The sequence below is a fragment of the Aquarana catesbeiana genome, linkage group LG11 (assembly GCF_042186555.1).
Source record: "Aquarana catesbeiana isolate 2022-GZ linkage group LG11, ASM4218655v1, whole genome shotgun sequence".
NCBI lineage: Eukaryota > Metazoa > Chordata > Amphibia > Anura > Ranidae > Aquarana > Aquarana catesbeiana.
In genome coordinates, this window is record NC_133334.1 from 93,405,282 (window position 1) to 93,426,043 (window position 20,762).

At 46.3% G+C, this 20,762-nt stretch overlaps 1 protein-coding gene across 1 annotated transcript; it reads left to right on the top strand.

Moving 5' to 3' along the window:
- Window positions 1-627: 627 nt before the first annotated feature.
- On the top strand, window positions 628-20,061 carry LOC141111711 (uncharacterized). Its single transcript, XM_073603856.1, has 3 exons — window positions 628-706; window positions 1,810-5,073; window positions 19,934-20,061. The coding sequence occupies exons 1-3, from the start codon at window positions 628-630 to the stop codon at window positions 20,059-20,061; spliced, it is 3,471 nt and encodes a 1,156-aa protein (XP_073459957.1).
- The last annotated feature ends 701 nt before the right edge of the window (window positions 20,062-20,762 follow it).

Below are 20,762 nucleotides of genomic sequence, written 5' to 3' on the forward strand. Positions count from 1 at the left end.
TGCTAAAGATTTGAAGCATTGAGCCGCTTTTGCGACTGGACTCAGATCGGTCGGATGAAAGAAGCACACTGTTGGTGAGTGCTTGTATGCTGCAGATCCGAATCGTAGAGCCGCTGTTTGCGACTGGACTCGGACCGGTGGGATGAAAGAAGCACACTGTTGGTGAGTGCTTGTATGCTGCAGATCCGAATCGTAGAGCCGCTGTTTGCGACTGGACTCGGATCGGTGGGATGAAAGAAGCACACTGTTGGTGAGTGCTTGTGTATGCTAAAGATTTGAAGCATTGAGCCGCTTTTGCGACTGGACTCAGATGGGTCGGATGAAAGAAGCACACTGTTGGTGAGTGCTTGTATGCTGAAGATCCGAATCGTTTGTGCCGCTGTTGCGACTGGACTTGGCCGTTCAGATGAAAGTAGCATACTGTTGGTGAGTGCTTGTGTATGTTAAAGAAGCATATAGTGGGTGAGTACTTGTGTGTGCTAAAGAAGCGTATTGTGGATGAGTACTTGTGTATGCTAAGAAGCAATTTGTGGGTGAGTACTAGTGTAGTCTAAAGATCTGAATCATTAAGCCGCTGTTGCAGCAGGACTCAGATCGGTCAAAATAAAGAAGCATGTTGTAAGCGAAATGCCTGTGTGGCTGAAGATCCGAATCATTAAGCCGCTGTTGCAGCTGGACTCAGATCGGACAAATAAAGAAGCATGTTGTAAGCGAATGCCTGTGTGGCTGAAGATCCGAATCATTAAGCCGCTGTTGCAGCTGGACTCAGATCGGTCGAATAAAGAAGCATATTGAAAGTGAATGCCTGTGTGTGCTTGTGCAGGTGTAGTGTCAGTTTTAGATGACAGTGGGGGTTTTTGTAAAAGGTGTATGGTTTAGTAGCGGGGGGGGGGGGGATGACGTGTGGTACAAGGTCTCGGGACTTGTGGGCGGCTTGTCCCGTGCGTGGGTCAGGTAAGGTAACAATGCGTTCTATAAAGGTAACAACATCTCCTACCTTTGCCGGTGTAACGATCGAAAGTCGGGGACTGCGAACGGGGAACTGCGACGCTGGAACTGGAGCGTAGGAACTTGCTAACATGCGGTGGTTTCCTCGAAAGTCGGCCTGGTGACGTAGGTACCGCGCACTGGAACCGACACTGACCACCGTGGATAGTCTGGTTATATATGCTCCAGGCTCCTCCCATAATTTCAGGCCGGTAAACCGGCCTTCATATATATATATTTTAAAAATGTCTTTTTTCATTTAAATCACAAAAAAAAAATAGAAAACCTAGTGGTAATCAAATACTACCAAAAGAAAACCCTATTTGTGTGAAAAAATGTATATAAGTTTTGTTTGCGTACAGCATTGCATGATGCAATCGCCAGTTAAAGTAGCACATTGGCGAAAAGCAAAAAATGGCCTGGTCATTAAGGGGATAAAACCTTCCAGTGATTATTATTTTGCAATGACTTGCCCATATTGTTGTGGGGTATGCAATCTTATTATGCGTGATGATGGTTCATGCTTAGTTTTAACAGATGCAACAACTTCTTTATACCTATAATACAGAAGCCATACCTTTACAAGATGCACACTTAAATATTACAATCCAAATCAAAAACATGGGCTATGTACACATAGAATAAACACAAAAGTATAAAAAAAAATGTAAGGCAATGGGCTAAATATGGTTTTAAAATGAATTATTTTAAAATAAAAACCACCAAATAAGATATTAAAATGTATTCTTTCTGTAAGTTATTAACCATTATTCTCTTTCCTTGCCAACACATAAAAAAAATATTTTTCACCAACAGAAACAGCAACTACAGCTACGACCACTGAAACTACACCATCATCTACAACTACTAGAACAACAACATCAACCACAACAACTACCCCACCATCTACAACTACTAGAGCAACAACCTCAACCACTACACCACCATCTACAACTACTGGAACAACAACAATAACAGCAACCACTACAACAACACAACCATCTACAACTACTGAAACAACAACATCAACCACTACACCACCATCTACAACTGCTGGAACAACAACAACAACAGCAGCCACAACAACTGCACCACCATCTACAACTACCGGAAAAGCAACATCAACCACTACAACTACCTCACCGTCTACAACTACTGGAACAACAACATCAACCACTGCAACTACACCACCATCTACAACTACTGGAACAACAACATCAACCACTACAACTACCCCACCATCTACAACTACTGGAACAACAACATCAACCACTACATCACCATCTACAACTACTGGAACAACAACAACAACCACTAGAACTACACCACCATCTACAACTACTGGAACAACAACATCAACAACTACACCAACATCTACAACTACTGGAACAACAACAACAACAACAACCACTACAATTATCCCACCATCTACAACTACTGGAACAACAACATCAACCACTACACCAACATCTACAACTACTGGAACAACAACAACAATCACTACAACTACACCACCATCTAAAACTACTGGAACAACAACATCAACCACTACAACTACCCCACCATCTACAACTACTGGAACAACAACATCAACCACTACAACTACCCCACCTTCTACAACTACTGGAACAACATTAACCACTACACCACCATCAACAACTACTAGAACAACAACATCAACCACTACAACTACACCTCCATCTTCAACTACTGGGACAACAACATCAACAACTACACCACCATCTACAACTACTGGAACAACAACAACCACTACAACTACACCACCATCTACAACTACTGGAACAATAACATCAACCACGACTACTACCCCACCATCTACAACTACTGGAACAACAACCACTACAACTACACCACCATCTTCAACTACTAGGACAACAACATCAACAACTACACCACCATCTACAATGACTGGAACAACAATAACAGCAACCACAACTACACCATCATCTAAAACTACTGGAACAACATCAACCACTACAACTACCCCACCATCTACAACTACTGGAACAACAACATCGACCACTACAACTACACCACCATCTACAACTACTGGAACAACAACAACAGCAACCATGACAACTACACCACCATCTACAACTACTGGAGCAACAACCTCAACCACTACAACTACCCCACCATCTACAACTACTGGAACAACAACATCAACAACTACACCACCATCTATAACTACTGGAACAACAACAGCAACCACTACAACTACACCACCATCTACAACTACTGGAACAAAAACAACAGCAACCGCGACAACTACACCACCATCTACATCTACCAGAACAACAACATCAACCACTACAACTACCCCACCATCTTCAACTACTGGAACAACAACATCTGCACCACCATCTACAACTACTGGAACAATAACAACAACAACAACATCAACCACTACAATTACCCCACCATCTTCAACTACTGGAACAACAACATCTACACCACCAACTACAACTACTGGAACAACAATAACGTTTACAACTACACCACCATCTACATCTACTGGAACAACAACAGCAACCACGACAACTACCCCACCATCTACAACTACTGGAACAACAACATCAACCACTACACCACCATCAACAACTACTAGAACAACAACATCAACCACTACAACTACACCACCATCTTCAACTACTGGAACAACAACAACCACCACTACAACTACCCCACCATCTACAACTACTGGAACAACATTAACCACTACACCACCATCTACAACTACTGGAACAACAACATCAACCACTACACCACCAACTACAACTACTGGAACAACAACATCAACCACTACACCACTAACTACATCTACTGGAACAACAACATCAACCACTACACCACCATCTACAACTACTAGAACAACATCAACCACTACAACTACACCACCATTTTCAACTACTGGAACAACAACATCAACCACTACAACTACCCCACCATCTACAACTACTGGAACCACAACATCAACTACTACAACTACCCCACCATCTCCATTTACTGGAACAACAACATTAACAACTACACCACCACCTACAACTACTGGAACAACAACAACAACCACTACAACTACACCACCATCTACATCTACTGGAACAACAACATCAACCACTATAACTACCCCACCATCTACAACTACTGAAACAACAACATTGACCACTACAACTACCCCACCATCTACAACTACTGAAACAACAACATTGACCACTACAACTACCCCACCATCTACAACTTCTGGAACAACAACAACCACTACAACTACACCACCATCTACACTTACTGGAACAACAACCACTACAACTACCCCACCATCTACAACTACTGGAACAACAACAACATCAACTACTACAACTACTCCACCATCTACAACTACTGGAACAACAACATCAACCACTGCAACTACCCCACCTTCTACAACTACTGGAAGAACAACCTCAACCACTACACCACTATCTACAACAACTAGAACAACAACATCAACCACTACAACTACACCACCATCTTCAACTACTGGAACAACAACATCAACAACTACACCACCATCTACAACTGGAATAACAACATCAACCACTACAACTACCCCACAATCTACAACTACTGGAACAACAAGAACAACCACTATACCACCATCCACAACCAGTGGAACAACAACATCAACCACTACAACTACACCACCATCTTCAACTACTGGAACAACAACAACCACTACACCACCATCTACAACTAATGGAACAATAACAACTACAAATACACCACCATCTACAACTACTGGAATAACAACATCAACTCCTTCAACTACCCCACCATCTACAACTATTGAAACAACAACATCAACCACTACAACTACCCCTCCATCTACAACTACTGGAACAACAACAACAGCAACCACTACACCACCATCTACAACTACTGGAACAACAAAAACAACCACTACAACTACAGCACCTTCTACAACTACTGGCACAACAACAACCACTACAACTTCACCGCCATCTACAACTACTGGAACAAAAACAATTACTACTACTAAAACAACACCACTATATACTAAAATTACACGTAAGCTTATAGTTTTAATGAAATTTAAGCCCAGTTAAAGTTTTATGTATTATTACCCAAATGCAGTTAGACTGCATGTTTAGTAATTAATGTGGACATTTTTCTGTTACTGAACAAAACTAGTTTGCTGTAGCAAGGGTTAAAATTCCTCAGTTCTAACAGCTGGACAACTGGAGAGCTTGACAACTTCACAATGCACAGGGAAGTGGTCTGGATCTCTGGTGCATCAACATCCCTGCTTAGGAAGCAGGATTGTTGATGTTCACACTGTGCAGAGAGCATGTCAGACCGATGAAGTCTCAGACTGCTGTGCTATGTGTTTAGCAGTAGGTAAGAGCAAACTGATCAGTGTTTGCTTCACAGGAGGTTTGGCAAATCCAGAAAAAAGTTCTGTATCCCCAAACTTAGTGCCGGATTTTAATTCTTTGCTTTCCTGGTGGGTACTGGCCAGGGAGGCAGCCAATCATATTGATCTGTGTTTAATCAGCTGCCTTGGAGGGCAGAGGAGGGATCAGGGGTCTAATCTCTGAGCTTTCCATAAATAGTGCCTATCACTGGCCAAGCTATCATTAGGGATTCATATAAATGTATATAAAATAAATAATAAAAAAAAGAAAGCATCCCTCTCTCCCTCCCCCCCTGCTCACGGACAAATGCAAACATGCACATAGATCCAGCATGGGATGCATAGAATGCGTTAAGGTAAAAATCTGCCATTAGAACCACTTTAAGCCACTCACAAACCCAGACATTCTGTGCTGCCCATGTGGGCGTCAGGAAGGGGCAGTCTAAATGTGCGACATTTAGGTAAACCAACTCCACGCCCGAGCACTGTTAGATTCAGGTAGTATGGTAACATTTGTCTTCACCAGGGTAGCTGGTTAAATAGGTCCCATTGCTAGGACCCTGCGGATGGTATGTATATACAGGGACACTCTAGAATACCCGCTGATACCCGTGACAATCAAAACAGCATTTGCCATGGTTACCCAGGAGGCTGGGTTGGTGTCCAACCTCATACATGATTTTGTGGGGTGGTACTGTCCTTTATATGTGGGACTATGTGAATAGTGGACTGTCTGTACAAGGTGAACATACTATTCCCTTTGGTGGGTTGGCCATTGTGACTTTAGCAAGTGTTGACATAGTTGCACCTGTGGCAGATGGTCTACAGGCTAAGGAGACCACGGAGGGGGAAATCCTCTCTAATGCAGGTCATGGTTGGAGAGATCATAAATTAAACCTCCCATTACAGGTTATATCCGAGGAGAATGAAGGGGAAGGTTCTGCTAAACTCTTACACCTCTGACTCTGGGCGCCTGATAGTGTAGACAGGGGGCACAGGAGTACAGAGTGGCATGAGTGCCTGTAAGTATTGCTAGCAGCAGGTCAGGTGTCCAAGCTGGGCAGCTGAAGTAGTCAGAAGGCTCCAGTAAGCAAGCAAACTGGTAGGCAGCTGGTAGGCAACAGACTGCGGCAGTGTGGCAGTGGGCAGCTGAGACAGTTGCTGGTATCAGATAATAGGTTAGCCAGGAACAGCAGGGTGGTAGGCGGGTATCAATGACAGCAGGCAGAGTAGCAGGGTCAGGCAGGCCGGGTGATACACAGCCAGGATGGATCAGTACAGGGAACAGGCAGGAGCGTGTCAGGAAACAAGCTGTGTCTGGAACCGATCAGGGAAGCAGGAGCTGATAGAGCAGACAAAAGTGGGGGTTAGGAGACAAGCTAAAGTCAGTGCAGGCGGAGTTCAGAGAGTAGTCAAGACAATCCGGGTCATCAACTGGAATCAGGATACAGGATACACAGGAGGCTGAAGACAAAGCAGCACTGATTCTGAGCACTGGCCGGGTTTAAATAGCCCATTTGGCACCAACATCTGTCACAGGTGCATGCGAGCACCAGCACACACATGTGCGTGCACAGATATGTGCATGCACATATGCATTAGCCAGTGCCCAATTCTTGCGAGCACGGAAGAGAACTTGCTTTAGCCTGTGCACAAAAGTCCGTCCAGAGGAGTTATCTCGTCTATTGACAAGCCTTTCCTTACAACTAATATTACATTTTACACACACCTTCCCATTATCTAGGTACCATTTGAGAGGATTGCAATGGATCTGATGGGACCTTAGTAAAATTAGCTCAGGGTTAGACATGTGCAATTCATTTCAGTCTGAATATACAGTATCTCAAAAAAGTGAGTACACCTCTCACATTTTTGTAAATATTTTATTATATCTTTTCATGTGACAACACTGAATAAATGACACTTTGCTACAATGTAAAGTAGTGAGTGTACAGCTTGTATAACAGTGTAAATTTGCTGTCCCCTCAAAATAACTCAACACACAGCCGTTAATGTCTAAACCGCTGGAAACAAAAGTGAGTACATCCCTAAGTGAAAATGTCCCAATTGGGCCCAATTAGCCAAATTTTTCTCCCCAGTGTCAGGTGTGAATGGGGAGCAGCTGTGTTAAATTTGGTGTTATCACTCTCACTCTCTCATACTGGTCACTGAAAGTTCAACATGGCACCTCATGGCAAAGAACTCTCTGAGGATCAAAAAAAAGAAAGAAAGAAAAAGAAAAAAGAAAAGATGGCCCCTAGGCTATAAGAAGATTGCCAAGACCCTGAAACTGAGCTGCAGTACGGTGGCCAAGACCATACAGCTGTTTAACAGGACAGGTTCCACTCAGAACAGGCCTCGCCATGGTCCACCAAAGAAGTTGAGTGCACATGCTCAGCGTCATATCCAGAGGTTGTCTTTTGGAAATAGCCATTTGAGTTCTTCCAGCATTGTTGCAGAGGTTGAAGGGGTGGGGGGTCAGCCTGTCAGTGCTAAGATCATACACCGCATGCTCCATCAAATTGCTCTGCATGGCTATCGTCCCAGAAGGAAGCCTCTTCTAAAAATAATGCACAAGAAAGCCCACAAAGAGTTTTCTGAAGACAAGCCGACTAAGGATATGGATTACTGGAACCATGTCCTGTGGTTTGATGTGACCAAGATAAACGTATTTGGTTCAGATGGTGTAAAGCGTGTGTGGAGGCAACCAGGTGAGGAGTACAAACATAAGTGTGTCTTGCCTACAGTCAAGCATGGTGGTGGGAGTGTCATGGTCTGGGGCTATATGAGTGCTGCCGGCACTGGGGAGCTACAGTTCATTGAGGGAACCATGAATGCCAACATGTACTGTGACATACTGAAGCAGAGCATGATCCCCTCCCTTCAGAGACTGGGCCGCAGGGCAGTATTCCAACAGGATAACGACCCCAAACTCACCTCCAAGACGATAACTGCCTGAGGGTAAAGCTGAGGGTAAAGGTGATGGACTGACCAAGCATGTCTCCAGACCTAAACCCTATTGAACATCCGTTTGGCATCTTCACATGAAAGGTGGAGCAGGGCAAGGTCTCTAACATCCACCAGCTCCGTGATGTCATCATGGAGGAGTAGAAGAGAACTCCAGTGGCAACCTGTGAAGCTCTGGTGAACTCTATGCCCAAGAGGGTTATGGCAGTGCTGGAAAATAATGGTGGCCACACAAAATATTGGCACTCTGGGTCCAATTTGGATATTTTCATTTAGGGGTGTACTCACTTTTGTTGCCAGCGGTTTGGACATTAATGGCTGTGTGTTGAGTTATTTTGAGGGGACACCAGATATACACTGTTATACAAGCTATACGCTCACTACTTTACATTGTAGCAAAGTGTCATTTCTTCAGTGTTGTCACATGAAAAGATATTAAGGAAAATTGTTGCCCATACTTACCGTAATTTTCCTTTCCTGGATCCTCCCCATGTCAGCCTACTATGGGTCAGCTCTGTCCCCTTTGACCCCTCCGGGACCACCTTTTTTCTAGCCCATAAAGGGCGGCTGTCGGACCAGCTCAAAGTTCAAACACCCTTCCTCGCGATGGAAGATAGAAAATTACGGTAAGTATGGGCAACAATTTTCCTTATTCCTGGACCTCCCCATGTCAGCCTACTATTGGATGTACCAAGCAACCTTCAATAAGGGAGGGAAAGAACAAAACAAGTCAGAGAGGGTACTGCTGCTAAATAAATTTAATGGCCAACAGCTGCAGAAATAAAAGAAGAACCAAACATTTCCTCAGGAGAGAGGGCTACATTTAGCCTATAATGCTGGATAAAAGTGTTGGGTGCTCTCCAGCTTGCTGCTCTGCACACTATCTCAGGTGACAGCTTTGCATAAGCTGCCTATGATGCTTCCATACCCCTAGTTGAATGCGCTCTGATCTCCCCAGGAGATGGAAGGCCCAGAGACTCATAAGCGATCTGGATGGTCTTCACAATCCAGGATGAGACAATCCTAGGTGGAGCCACCATGCCCCTTTTAGGTCCCATAGAAAAGAAGAACAGTTGATCTTGCTTGCGAAACTTCTCAGTCCGCTCCAAGTAAGCTGAAATAGAGGAGACCAAATCTAATCTCTTCCAATCATCCTGGAACTGATCCACGGTGAAGGCTGGCAGGACAGTCTCCCAATTCATGTGAAAGGCAGTAGAGACCTTCGGTAGAACGCTAGGAACTGGTCTGAGAATAATCTTGTCAGGAAAAATCACACAAAAGGGCTCTTTGGGTGAAAAGGCGCATAATTCGGAAACTCTCCTAGCGGAGGCTATGGCCGTTAGGAACACTGTCCTTAATGTTAAATGAAATAAAGAACAGGATGATGTTGGGTCAAAAGGAGGAGCCAACAAGGCTTTTAAGACCAGAGTCAGGTCCCATTTGGGAAAGTAATGCCGCGTACACACGAGCGGACTTTCTATCCTACTTGGTCCGGCACACTTTCCGACGGACTTTGTCCGCCAGGTGCGCCGGACTTTAAAACGAACGGACTTGCCCACACACGCCGGGATTTTCCGGCGGGCTAAGTCCGCCCGTCTTTCCGACGGACTTTCGCCGGAGTTCCGGCGGACTTTCAGAATGAACGGACTTGCCCACACACGGACAAGTCCGTTCATTTTGAACGTGACTCAGGTGCGACGGGACTAGAAAAGGATGTCAATCTTGCCGCTTTTATCGGCTAGATTGACACCTTGCGAGCCCCGTCGCGGGGCATACCAGGCCCTTAGGTCTGGTATGGATTATAAAGGGGAACCCCGCTACGCCGAAAAAACGGCGTGGGGTCCCCCCTAAAATCCATACCAGACCCCGATCCGAGCACGCAGCCTGGCCGGTCAGGAAAGGGGGTGGGGACGAGCGAGCGCCCCCCCCCCTCCTGAACCGTACCAGGCCGCATGCCCTCAACATGGGGGGTGGGTGCTTTGGGGGAGGGGGGCGCCCTGCGCCCCCCCCCCCCAAAGCACCTTGTCCCCATGTTGATGAGGACAAGGGCCTCTTCCCGACAACCCTGGCCGTTGGTTGTCGGGGTCTGCGGGCGGGGGCTTATCGGAATCTGGGAGCCCCCTTTAATAAGGGGGCCCCCATATCCCGGCCCCCCACCCTATGTAAATGAGTATGGGGTACATGGTACCCCTACCCATTTACCTAGGAAAAAAGTGTAAGTAATAAAACACACCACACAGGTTTTTAAAATATTTTATTAAACAGCTCCGGGGGGGGGGTCTTCTTCCGGCTTCGGGGGTCCCTCCGCTTCATCTTCTCCCGGCGTCCGGTTGGTTCTTCTCCGCTCTCCGGCCTCTTCTCCCGGTGTCGCAGGTCTTCGGCCGGCCCCTCCGCTCTCTTCATGTAGCTCTATTGCGAGCGGAGGTCCGGACTTCTGGGCTTCTTGGCTTCTTGGCTTCTTGGCTTCTCTTCTCTTCTCTTCCCCCAGATGTTGACACGACGCTCTCTCCGGCTGGACTGGTCTCTGAGGGCTGCGTTGTGACTTATATAGGCGGAGACCCCGCCCCCATATGATGTCACAGTCCCTGGGCATGCTGGGACTGTGACGTTTTAGGGGGCGTGGTCGGGGGGCGTGGTCGACCACGCCCCCTAAAACGTCACAGTCCCAGCATGCCCAGGGACTGTGACATCATATGGGGGCGGGGTCTCCGCCTATATAAGTCACAACGCAGCCCTCAGAGACCAGTCCAGCCGGAGAGAGCGTCGTGTCAACATCTGGGGGAAGAGAAGAGAAGAGAAGCCAAGAAGCCAAGAAGCCAAGAAGCCCAGAAGTCCGGACCTCCGCTCGCAATAGAGCTACATGAAGAGAGCGGAGGGGCCGGCCGAAGACCTGCGACACCGGGAGAAGAGGCCGGAGAGCGGAGAAGAACCAACCGGACGCCGGGAGAAGATGAAGCGGAGGGACCCCCGAAGCCGGAGGAAGATCCCCCCCCCGGAGCTGTTTAATAAAATATTTTAAAAACCTGTGTAGTGTGTTTTATTACTTACACTTTTTTCCTAGGTAAATGGGTAGGGGTACCATGTACCCCATACTCATTTACATAGGGTGGGGGGCCGGGATCTGGGGGCCCCCTTATTAAAGGGGGCTCCCAGATTCCGATAAGCCCCCGCCCGCAGACCCCGACAACCAACGGCCAGGGTTGTCGGGAAGAGGCCCTTGTCCTCATCAACATGGGGACAAGGTGCTTTGGGGGGGGGGGCGCAGGGCGCCCCCCTCCCCCAAAGCACCCACCCCCCCATGTTGAGGGCATGCGGCCTGGTACGGTTCAGGAGGGGGGGGGGGCGCTCGCTCGTCCCCACCCCCTTTCCTGACCGGCCAGGCTGCGTGCTCGGATCGGGGTCTGGTATGGATTTTAGGGGGACCCCACGCCGTTTTTTCGGCGTAGCGGGGTTCCCCTTTATAATCCATACCAGACCTAAGGGCCTGGTATGCCCCGCGCTCGCCGCAATAGGAAGATTTGTTTTTCCTATTGCAGCGAGCGCGAGATGCAATACCATCCCCTCGTGTCGTATTTGGTCTGTCGGACCAGCCTACACACGAGCGGGCTTTCCGTCGGACCAGCACACACACGAGCGGACTTTCCGCCCGAAACTGAGTCCGACGGAAAGATTTCAAACATGTTTGAAATCTAGGTCCGGCGGGCTTTTGGGAAGAAGTCCGCCGGAAAAGTCCGCCGCCGCCCACACACGGGCGGATTGTCCGGCACACTCTGGTCCGCCGGACCAAGTATGCCCGAAAGTCCGACCGTGTGTACGCGGCATAAGACTTTAGGGGAGGTCTGATTTGAATAGCTGCCTTCAGGAAATGGACCACGACCGGATCCAATGCCCACCTGGAATTCGCATGTGATAACTAAAGCCTGCCACCACCCTCATTTATAGCTTGCTATTGCAGTAAGTGGCATTGGAAAGCTAAAACAGGTACCAACAAAGTCTGGGGAATGCCCAGGAAAAAACCAAAGCCTACTTACCACCAGCTTGCAGACAACCAAATTGACCTGTCTAACAGTATGCGTTAAAAACAGGGGTTTAGTCCGCACGCATTTGCAAACGCATGCTTGAGCCACAGAGCCACGTCACGGCACCCTTGTATCTGTGGTCCTAACACTAAACTATGAGTGTCCCCACAGTGGAGGCACATGCATTTTAATGGATAAATGAGAGCAGGTGGACTGAAGGGGAGCCCACCCCTCCTTAAAGGTACAGGAGCACACCAAACACCCAGCAATAGCACAATGGCTGCAAAGGTGTTGGTGCGCTGCTGGACCAATACAAACACACATGTGATAACAAAAGCCTGCCACCACCCTCATTTATAGCTGGCTATCGCAGTAAGCGGCATTGGAAGGCTAAAGCAGGTACCAACAAAGTCTGGGGAATGCCCAGGAAAAAAACCAAAGCCTACTTACCACCAGCTTGCAGACAACCAAATTGACCTGTCTAACAGTACGCGTTAAAAACAGGGGTTTAGTCCGCACGCATTTGCACATGGCCATTGTGCTATTGCTGGGTGTTTGGTGTGCTCCTGTACCTTTAAGGAGGGGTGGTCTCCCTTTCAGTCCACCTGCTCTCATTTATCCATTAAAATGCATGTGCCTCCACTGTGGGGACACTCATAGTTTAGTGTTAGGTCCACAGATACAAGGGTGCCATGACGTGGCTCTGTGGCTCATGCATGCGTTTGCAAATGCGTGCGGACTAAACCCCTGTTTTTAACGCGTACTGTTAGACAGGTCAATTTGGTTGTCTGCAAGCTGGTGGGAAGTAGGCTTTGGTTTTTTCCTGGGCATTCCCCAGACTTTTTTGCCACCTGGAATTCGTCATCGCTGAAAGGGCAGAAATCTGGACCTTCAGGGAATAATAAACCAGGCCATCATCCAGTCCCTGCTGGAGAAACTCTAAGATGTTCGAGACTGAAGGAGATTCAGGCTCCCAGCCCTTTTCCACAGTGACACATCGGAATGCCTTCCATACTCTGTGATAGGTCGAGTTTGTAGATTTTTTACAAGACTGCAACAAGGTGCTCAACACTCGCTCTGAGAGGACTAAATCCTTCTGAGATCTCCTCTCAATTTCCACACCATTAGCCTCAGCCTCCCGGGGTTTGGGTGACATATTCCATTCTGGAGCAGGAGATCCCGACAAAGTGGCAGTGGAATTGGTTGACACATCTTCATTCTCCACACCAGTGGGAACCATGGCCTTCTGGGCCAAAACGGTAGAATTGCTATGGCTGTAACCCTCTCCCTGTGAATCTTCAATAGGGTCTTGAGGATTAAAGGAAGCGGAGGGAATACCAGGGGGAAGTCCCACGGTTTGGACAGAGCATCTTGGCCGTAAGCTTGTGGATGGTATGTTCTCGAGAAGAAGCAAGGAAGCTGGGCGTTCCTCCCTGATGCCATGAGGTCTATTACAGGCAACCCCCAAACGCTGAAGATCCTTCGCAGGAATTTCGGATTCACGGCCCATTCGCTGGGATCCAAAAAGCTCCGACTCAAATGGTCTGCCAAGGTATTCTCGGGCCCTGGGAGATAGACTGCCACCAGGGAAACAAGGTTCCTCTCTGCCCACTGGAATATCCGGCATGTGACTTGAAGCAGGACTCGGCTCCTGGGGCCCCCCTGATGGGACACTTATGCGACAGTGGTCTTGTGTTTCGGACAATATTTTAACAGCTTGATCTTTCAAAAGCGGCCGGAAGGCTAAAAGAGTTCACTGGACGGCCTCCAATTCTAGGAAATTTGATGTTTGCGAGACGTTGGGGGGCCACCGACCCTGAGCCTGCTGGCCCAGGTAGTGGGCTCCCCAAACCAGGAGACTGGCATCGGTAGTGAGTACCACAGGCTCCGGAGGCCGAAGGGATACACCCCGGGCAAAGTTGCGTGAGACTGTCCACCAAAGCAAGGAATGACTTATCGACATCCGAATGTGTATCCTTTGTACTAGGGAGTGACAATCCCATTGGAGAAGGAAAATGCACTGAAAAGTCCTTCTCCACCTGGCCCATGGGACTACCGGGATCGTGGCTGATAATACTCCGAGATAGCGCATGCATTCTCTCGCTGCAAGATATGAACTGGTCATTACTCTCCTGGTTTGTATCTGAGTGTCCAAAATTTTCCTCTGAGGGAGAGAGACTCGGCCCCATCTTGTGTTGTACTTCACCCCCAGGTATTCTAAAACCTAGGTTGGCTGCATTTGCCTCTTCCGATGGTTGATTAGCCAGCCGAACCGAGCCAGTGTTTCACAGGTGAAGGCCACATGCTGAAGGAGAAGATGTTCTGAAGAGGCTAGTAGTAACAGATCGTCCAAATAATGAAAAATTTGAACGTCTCTGACTCTGAGGGTCAGGAGGATGATGGCTGAGAGCACTTTTGAAAAGGTTCTGGTTGCTGTGCAAAGGCCAATTGGGAGGCACCCAAACTGGTAATAAGAGCCTTCCACCGCAAACCTGAGGAAACGATGATGAGCTGGATGATCCGCCAAGCTGATCCTTCTTTCACCACGGATATGATCGTCTCCAATGACTCCATTTTGAAAGGCGGGACCCTCATATACGAATTTAGAGCCTTCAGATCTAACACTGGTCTGAAACCTCCTGAAGCTTTCGTCACCAGGAACAATGGGGAATAGACTCCTAGACCCTGTTCTTGCCTTGGCATCGGGACAATGGCTTTCACTGTCAGCAATCCGTTTATATAATCTTGCAAACAGTGCCCCTTCTCCGCAGTCGGAACTCTGGTTTCCATAAATGGGGACTGCGGAAGTCTTGACCCAAACTCGAGACGATAGCCGTCTCGAATTATGGCCAACACCCATACGTCCTGAATTTCATCCGCCCAAACCCTCTCGAACTGAGCGAGCCTCGCTCCCACATGAGGGTCTTGGGCGGAGAAACCTTCAAAAGGTCTTATCGGAGGCCTTTGGGACTTGGCCAGGTTTGGACTAGGAAGCCTTCGGAAAGGATGAACCAGCTGGTCTCCATAGCCTGAAGAATGGCCTGCCAGGCCTGTAGGAACTTACTTCCTTGAAATTCTCCCTGGACCTTCTTGCCGGGCGAAAGGGCTGCCGCTGCCTTCTCCTTTCTTGCAGAATTTAGCCTGATTTATCTCCGGATACATGTTGGATCGCTGACTCCAAGGGTTTACCAAAAAGCAGTTTACCATCGCACGGCACCAAACATAGGCTTTGTTTTGAAGAATTGTCTGCCACCCAGTGTCTTAACCACAATGCTCTTCGGGCTGTCACGGAGTGGGCCATGATTTTTGTCGTCATTCTGACCTGGTCAACGCCCACTTCTCCCAGAAATTCGACAGCTGTTTTAACGAATTGCAGGGGCGAGGAACCGCCATCTCCAAGCTCCTCTGAAGAACAACCATCCAATTCTGACACCCAAGTTTTGAGAGCTGCTGCTACGGAGGTAAGGGCCAACGCCAGCCTGCACGCCGCCACTGCCACTGAATATAATCTCTTTAAATCCGTATCCACTCTCCGATCCATGGGATCTCTGAAAGAGACTGAATCCTCTAACGGTAGAGTGATATGGCGGGCCAAACGCTGCAGTGAGGCATTCACCCTGGGGGTAGTGTCCATAACTCCGCATCCTTCAAACTGAATGGATACAACTTTGAAAATCTGTTATTGACGTTAGACTTCCTTTCTGGCCTAGCCCATTCAGCCTCCAGTATTTCTTGGATCTCAAAAATGAGGGGAAAAGAAGGCAAGGATTTTTTCAACTCTGGATAGTATTTCCGTTGCTTTTTTGGAGGAGGAGTCTCCTCCTGCCACTGTAACGCGTCCTTTACCACCTCCACCAAGATGGGAACCAACGCAAAATCGAAGGTGCATGGTTAAGGGGTCACCTCGACTTCTGAGGGATTGAAGACGGACTCTCCGCCTGTCTCCAGATCCGAATCCGCCGAAGAAAATGCCGGGCGGGTGATCTTTTTGGATGCTCCTCTTAGCCCTTCGCTGACTGCGGATTTAATACAGGACTTCACCTGACGAGCTTCAGATGCGTTATCTTGCGCAGTTTCTTTAAGACAAGTAGCGCACACCAACTTTCCCAGAAGAGCTTCAGCCACACAGGCCCAACAGCCTGCTTCTTCCAATTGACTTGGAGGACCTGCATGAGGAGGAAGACTGCCCCCTGTGCTTGCGACTGGATCTGGTCTTTTTAGAGGCTTTTCAATGGCTTGACCCTCCTTGGCTTGGGTATGAGCGACTGTAATGAGGCTCTGAAGAAGGAGATCTGGAATACCGAGATCGTGGAGGAACCTGTAGCCACATGCGACTCTGCAACTTGATATGTTGTGATTTTCTCTTGCTTTTCCGAGGCAGCGCAGCAGACTTAGAGTCTCTTTGTGGGCATTTAGCTTGCACTGGGCTTTTCTTTCTGTAAAAAGACAGAAGAGGTGCTCTCTTTTAAAAACAAAAAATATAAAAATATAAATAAATAAAAAAAAGATTTTAATATGTAAATAAAAGAAAAAGTATAGGTAAAAACCTTTCCATGGGTTCTTCAGTGCAAATAGACAGGAAACACAGGCAAGCAGATAGACCTGGAAGGGAAGGCAGGCTCAATGCACAGTGCACAGAAGCATGCAACAACAGCAGAGTTCCTACCTTTAGGCAGAGCAGTACTTGCCAAGCTGGAGCACTGAGGGGAACTGCAGGGAAGCCCAGAGTGTGGGAGAACTGCCCCTTAAGTCTAGGCAGCGGCGTGAGTCAGTGCAGAGCATCCCGGCGGTTGCTAGGTAACCGAGCAAGAAGGGAAGCCGCCGTGACGTCACTCGCTCGGCTGAGGCACACGGGGGGTGCACTGTAGAGCCCAGTAGACCACTAGACACCAGGGAAGAAAGGTAAAATACCTACTTGAGTGCAACAGAGCCTTCACTTTTGATAAAAACAGCCCCACAAAAACCTGCCTGCTTCTCTACTGCCACAAACAACACAGTTCTTTAAACTGTTAGCATATGTCCCTGCACCACGGGAACCCCCCCTCCTTGGCAGATTTACAGCCCGTCTGGGGGGGTCTTCTGTGCCGGGAGAGGCTGAACCCGAACAGGACATAAAATCGACCCATATTCTTCACACATACATATACATATATATATTTTTTTTTAAAGGCGTCTGGAGCGAGGACGAAAAAAGAACGTTGAGCTGGTCCGACAGCCGCCCTTTATGGGCTAGAAAAAAGGTGGTCCTGGAGGGGTCAGAGGGGGAGCTGACCCATAGTAGGCTGACATGGGGAGGTCCAGGAAAATAAAATGTTTATAAAAATGTGAGGGGTGTACTCACTTTTGTAAAAAATCTGACAATTTTTTGGTTATTCGGTGTTTCAAATGTATCTGAATATCCGAATAAAAAAAGGAACACATTTCCTTGCAATTCGTTTAATTTAGTTTCGTATATTTGTTTTCTAAATAATTCCAAATATTCCGAACATTTAAAATTTTGATTCCCGGGGGGGGGGGGGGGGTTGACATCGCGGGATCCCTGGACAAGTAAGTGTCCTTATTAAAAGTCAGCAGCTACAGTACTTATAGCTGCTGACTTTAAAAAAAAAAAAAATTGCGGCTGGAACTTTGCTTAAGGCGACCGCCACATCCTTAACAATCGATGACTCCTCAGCTGTCAGCGGGCTTTCCCACTGACAGCTGAAATGTAATCAAAAGCAATGAAAAATTCTAAAAAAAAAAACAGCGTGGAGTCGCCCCCCCCCCACTCCATACCAGGCCCTTCAGGCCCGCAAGATCCCAGCCCACCCCCTATGTGAATGAGGATGGTGTAAAAGGTGAGTAAAGACACAACACAAGTTTTTGACAAGTCTTTTAATAAAAAATAAATAAATGTCCCCGGTGTAGATCCATTGTTAATCATGATGCTAGCTGCACAACTGGACCCGGGAAATAAAAACCTCCAGTTTCGTTGAAGGCTCCAGCTGTCTGCCTGCCTGCTCTGCCGTCTGACAGTTCTTAAATAGCTCACATATGTCACAAGGTGGCCCCACCTTCTTGTGATGTCATCGACTGGGGGCACCATCATCGGGTCATCAAAACATCCTTATGGTATTCAGTTATGCTACAAGGTATCCAAAGGTGGTTGCTCTGAGAAAGACCTTCTCAAAAGCCGTTGCCAGAAAATTGTTAATCCTGTTTTCCAACACTGGGTTCCTGAAATAAATTTTAACACATCGGGGCACTCTCTTCATGCCAAGGTTGATAGTAGCTGTAAAAATTACAAAGGGCATTAACACACTGGAGCAACTGCCAAAAATGAAAACGAACATAAATGATAAATAACATAAAAAGAAAGTGTAATAGTTCTTGAGAAAAGTCCATATAAAAGGCGCTGTGGCATGAAGTTCCCATTAAGGCAGTGTTAGCAGTCTCTCTTCCAAGTAGGATTGGGGGAGGCTCCAACAAACCATGTATAAAGAAAATAAAAAGGAAAGAAAAGCTCTGCTACCTAAGTGTTTTTATTATTACATTTAAAAAATAATAATAGTTATGTACTTACATGTACAATGTATTAATAAAACATAACAATAAGTCTCCAGCAGGTGGCAACCTTCCAGATGGTCAATAGTGAGCAAGCCCCTCTGGGTGGATGTGATATAAGGTGCTCAGAACAAGGAAGTTAAATGGGGTATACTAGGAAGAGCCAACAGAAGTAGCTGACTGTGGGGTTGATTTACTAAAACTGGAGAGTGCAGCTCTGAATATAATCCAGGATTTTTTTGTCAAAGCCTATTGAACAAGCTAAAGTTAGAAGCTGATTGGATTTTCTTTTTATTTTCTTGTTAGACCTGCTGTTTAGATTTTATTGCTGTCTGTGTCCCCACAGGGTCAATTCATCTTTTATTAGTGACAGCGACCTTTGTCACAAAGACAGAAAGTACTGGGAAATCTAAAATGTCAGGCCTTGTTCACACGTTTTGTGGTTCTAAATAACGGTTGCCACCTCATCCCTTTAAACCTGAACACATATCAATCACACAGGTTCCGTGGCTGATTAAGGTGGTAATTAAACACAGTTGGTGCCTTATCTGCATTAAATTAGCCTCAGAACCTGTGTAATTCATAAGTGTTTAATTAGGTTTAAAGGGAGGAGGTGACAACCCTATTCTAAACACACCTCTGAAATGCAATCTGTGGTGGATCGCTTTTCAGAGGTTGATTAGAGCTAGTTCATAGGCATTCAAGAGCTAATACTGCCACCTTCTGAATGCCTGTTTTTATTCTCCATTACCAAGGGGAATTTTGCATTGCAACACCGTGTCACATCTACGTGCCAATCAGTTGGCACATAGTGCAATTGATTTCAATGGCCATATTTTGCAAGCAACACTGCCAGACGTGACATAATGAGGTAATTTTGCCACAAAGTAAAGCATCACGGCCACTATCAAAAAAGAAAAAAAAATTATTTATTAAAAGTATTGTCCAGGTTAGTGATTATGCTTTTTTTTTTTTTACCTAACAGCAACATTTCGCGAACCAAATGTAACATTTTCCACACCAGGAACGGTGAGTACCTCCCTAATAGTTTGGTCACTGATTGATTTGTTGATGAACGCAGATGCAAGTACAGGATTTCAACAGAAAATATGATAAAAAATATGTTCCAAATCTTAATGCAGAGCAAGAATACAAACATATTACTATAGGTAAAACTTAAAAATCACAAATTACGGAAAATTATTTTAAACAGTAAGACTCAGTATATTTTGAGAAACACATTTGGAGGGAGGGGGCTGTGCTAGGGGAATACCTCTCTGGAATAATTCAAGCACTTCCTTCAACAATACAAAATAATAATTATTTAACGCCATAATTGGAAACTACCATAATTAGGCCTGGATTCAGACTTCTACGGGTTGTGGAGTGTTACTGCAATCATGGTACATCCCATGATGTGTAACAGTACCACATCCTAGAATGCATATTACCTCAGAGCACAGGTTTGAATCTGGCCTAACTTAACGCGTTTTCTAAAATAAGCCAAAGTTGTAATCTGTACATAGCAGGTTATACCACATAATTCATAACTGACATAGTGTCCACAGCACTTTATAAGCCATTTTTTATGGTCTTCTGTAGGCAAAAAAAAAAAAAAAATCGGAATTATACTAAATTATTATTTATATATTATATTATATATTAAATTATTTATTATTAATGCTCATTTCTGCATTTTAAATGAAAGCAGTTTCTTTTTACATATTTGTATACTGATTACATATTTCTTATAGTGTTTATCTAAAATATTTATTTGTCAAATAAACATTTTCTACAAGGTACAACCATGACAT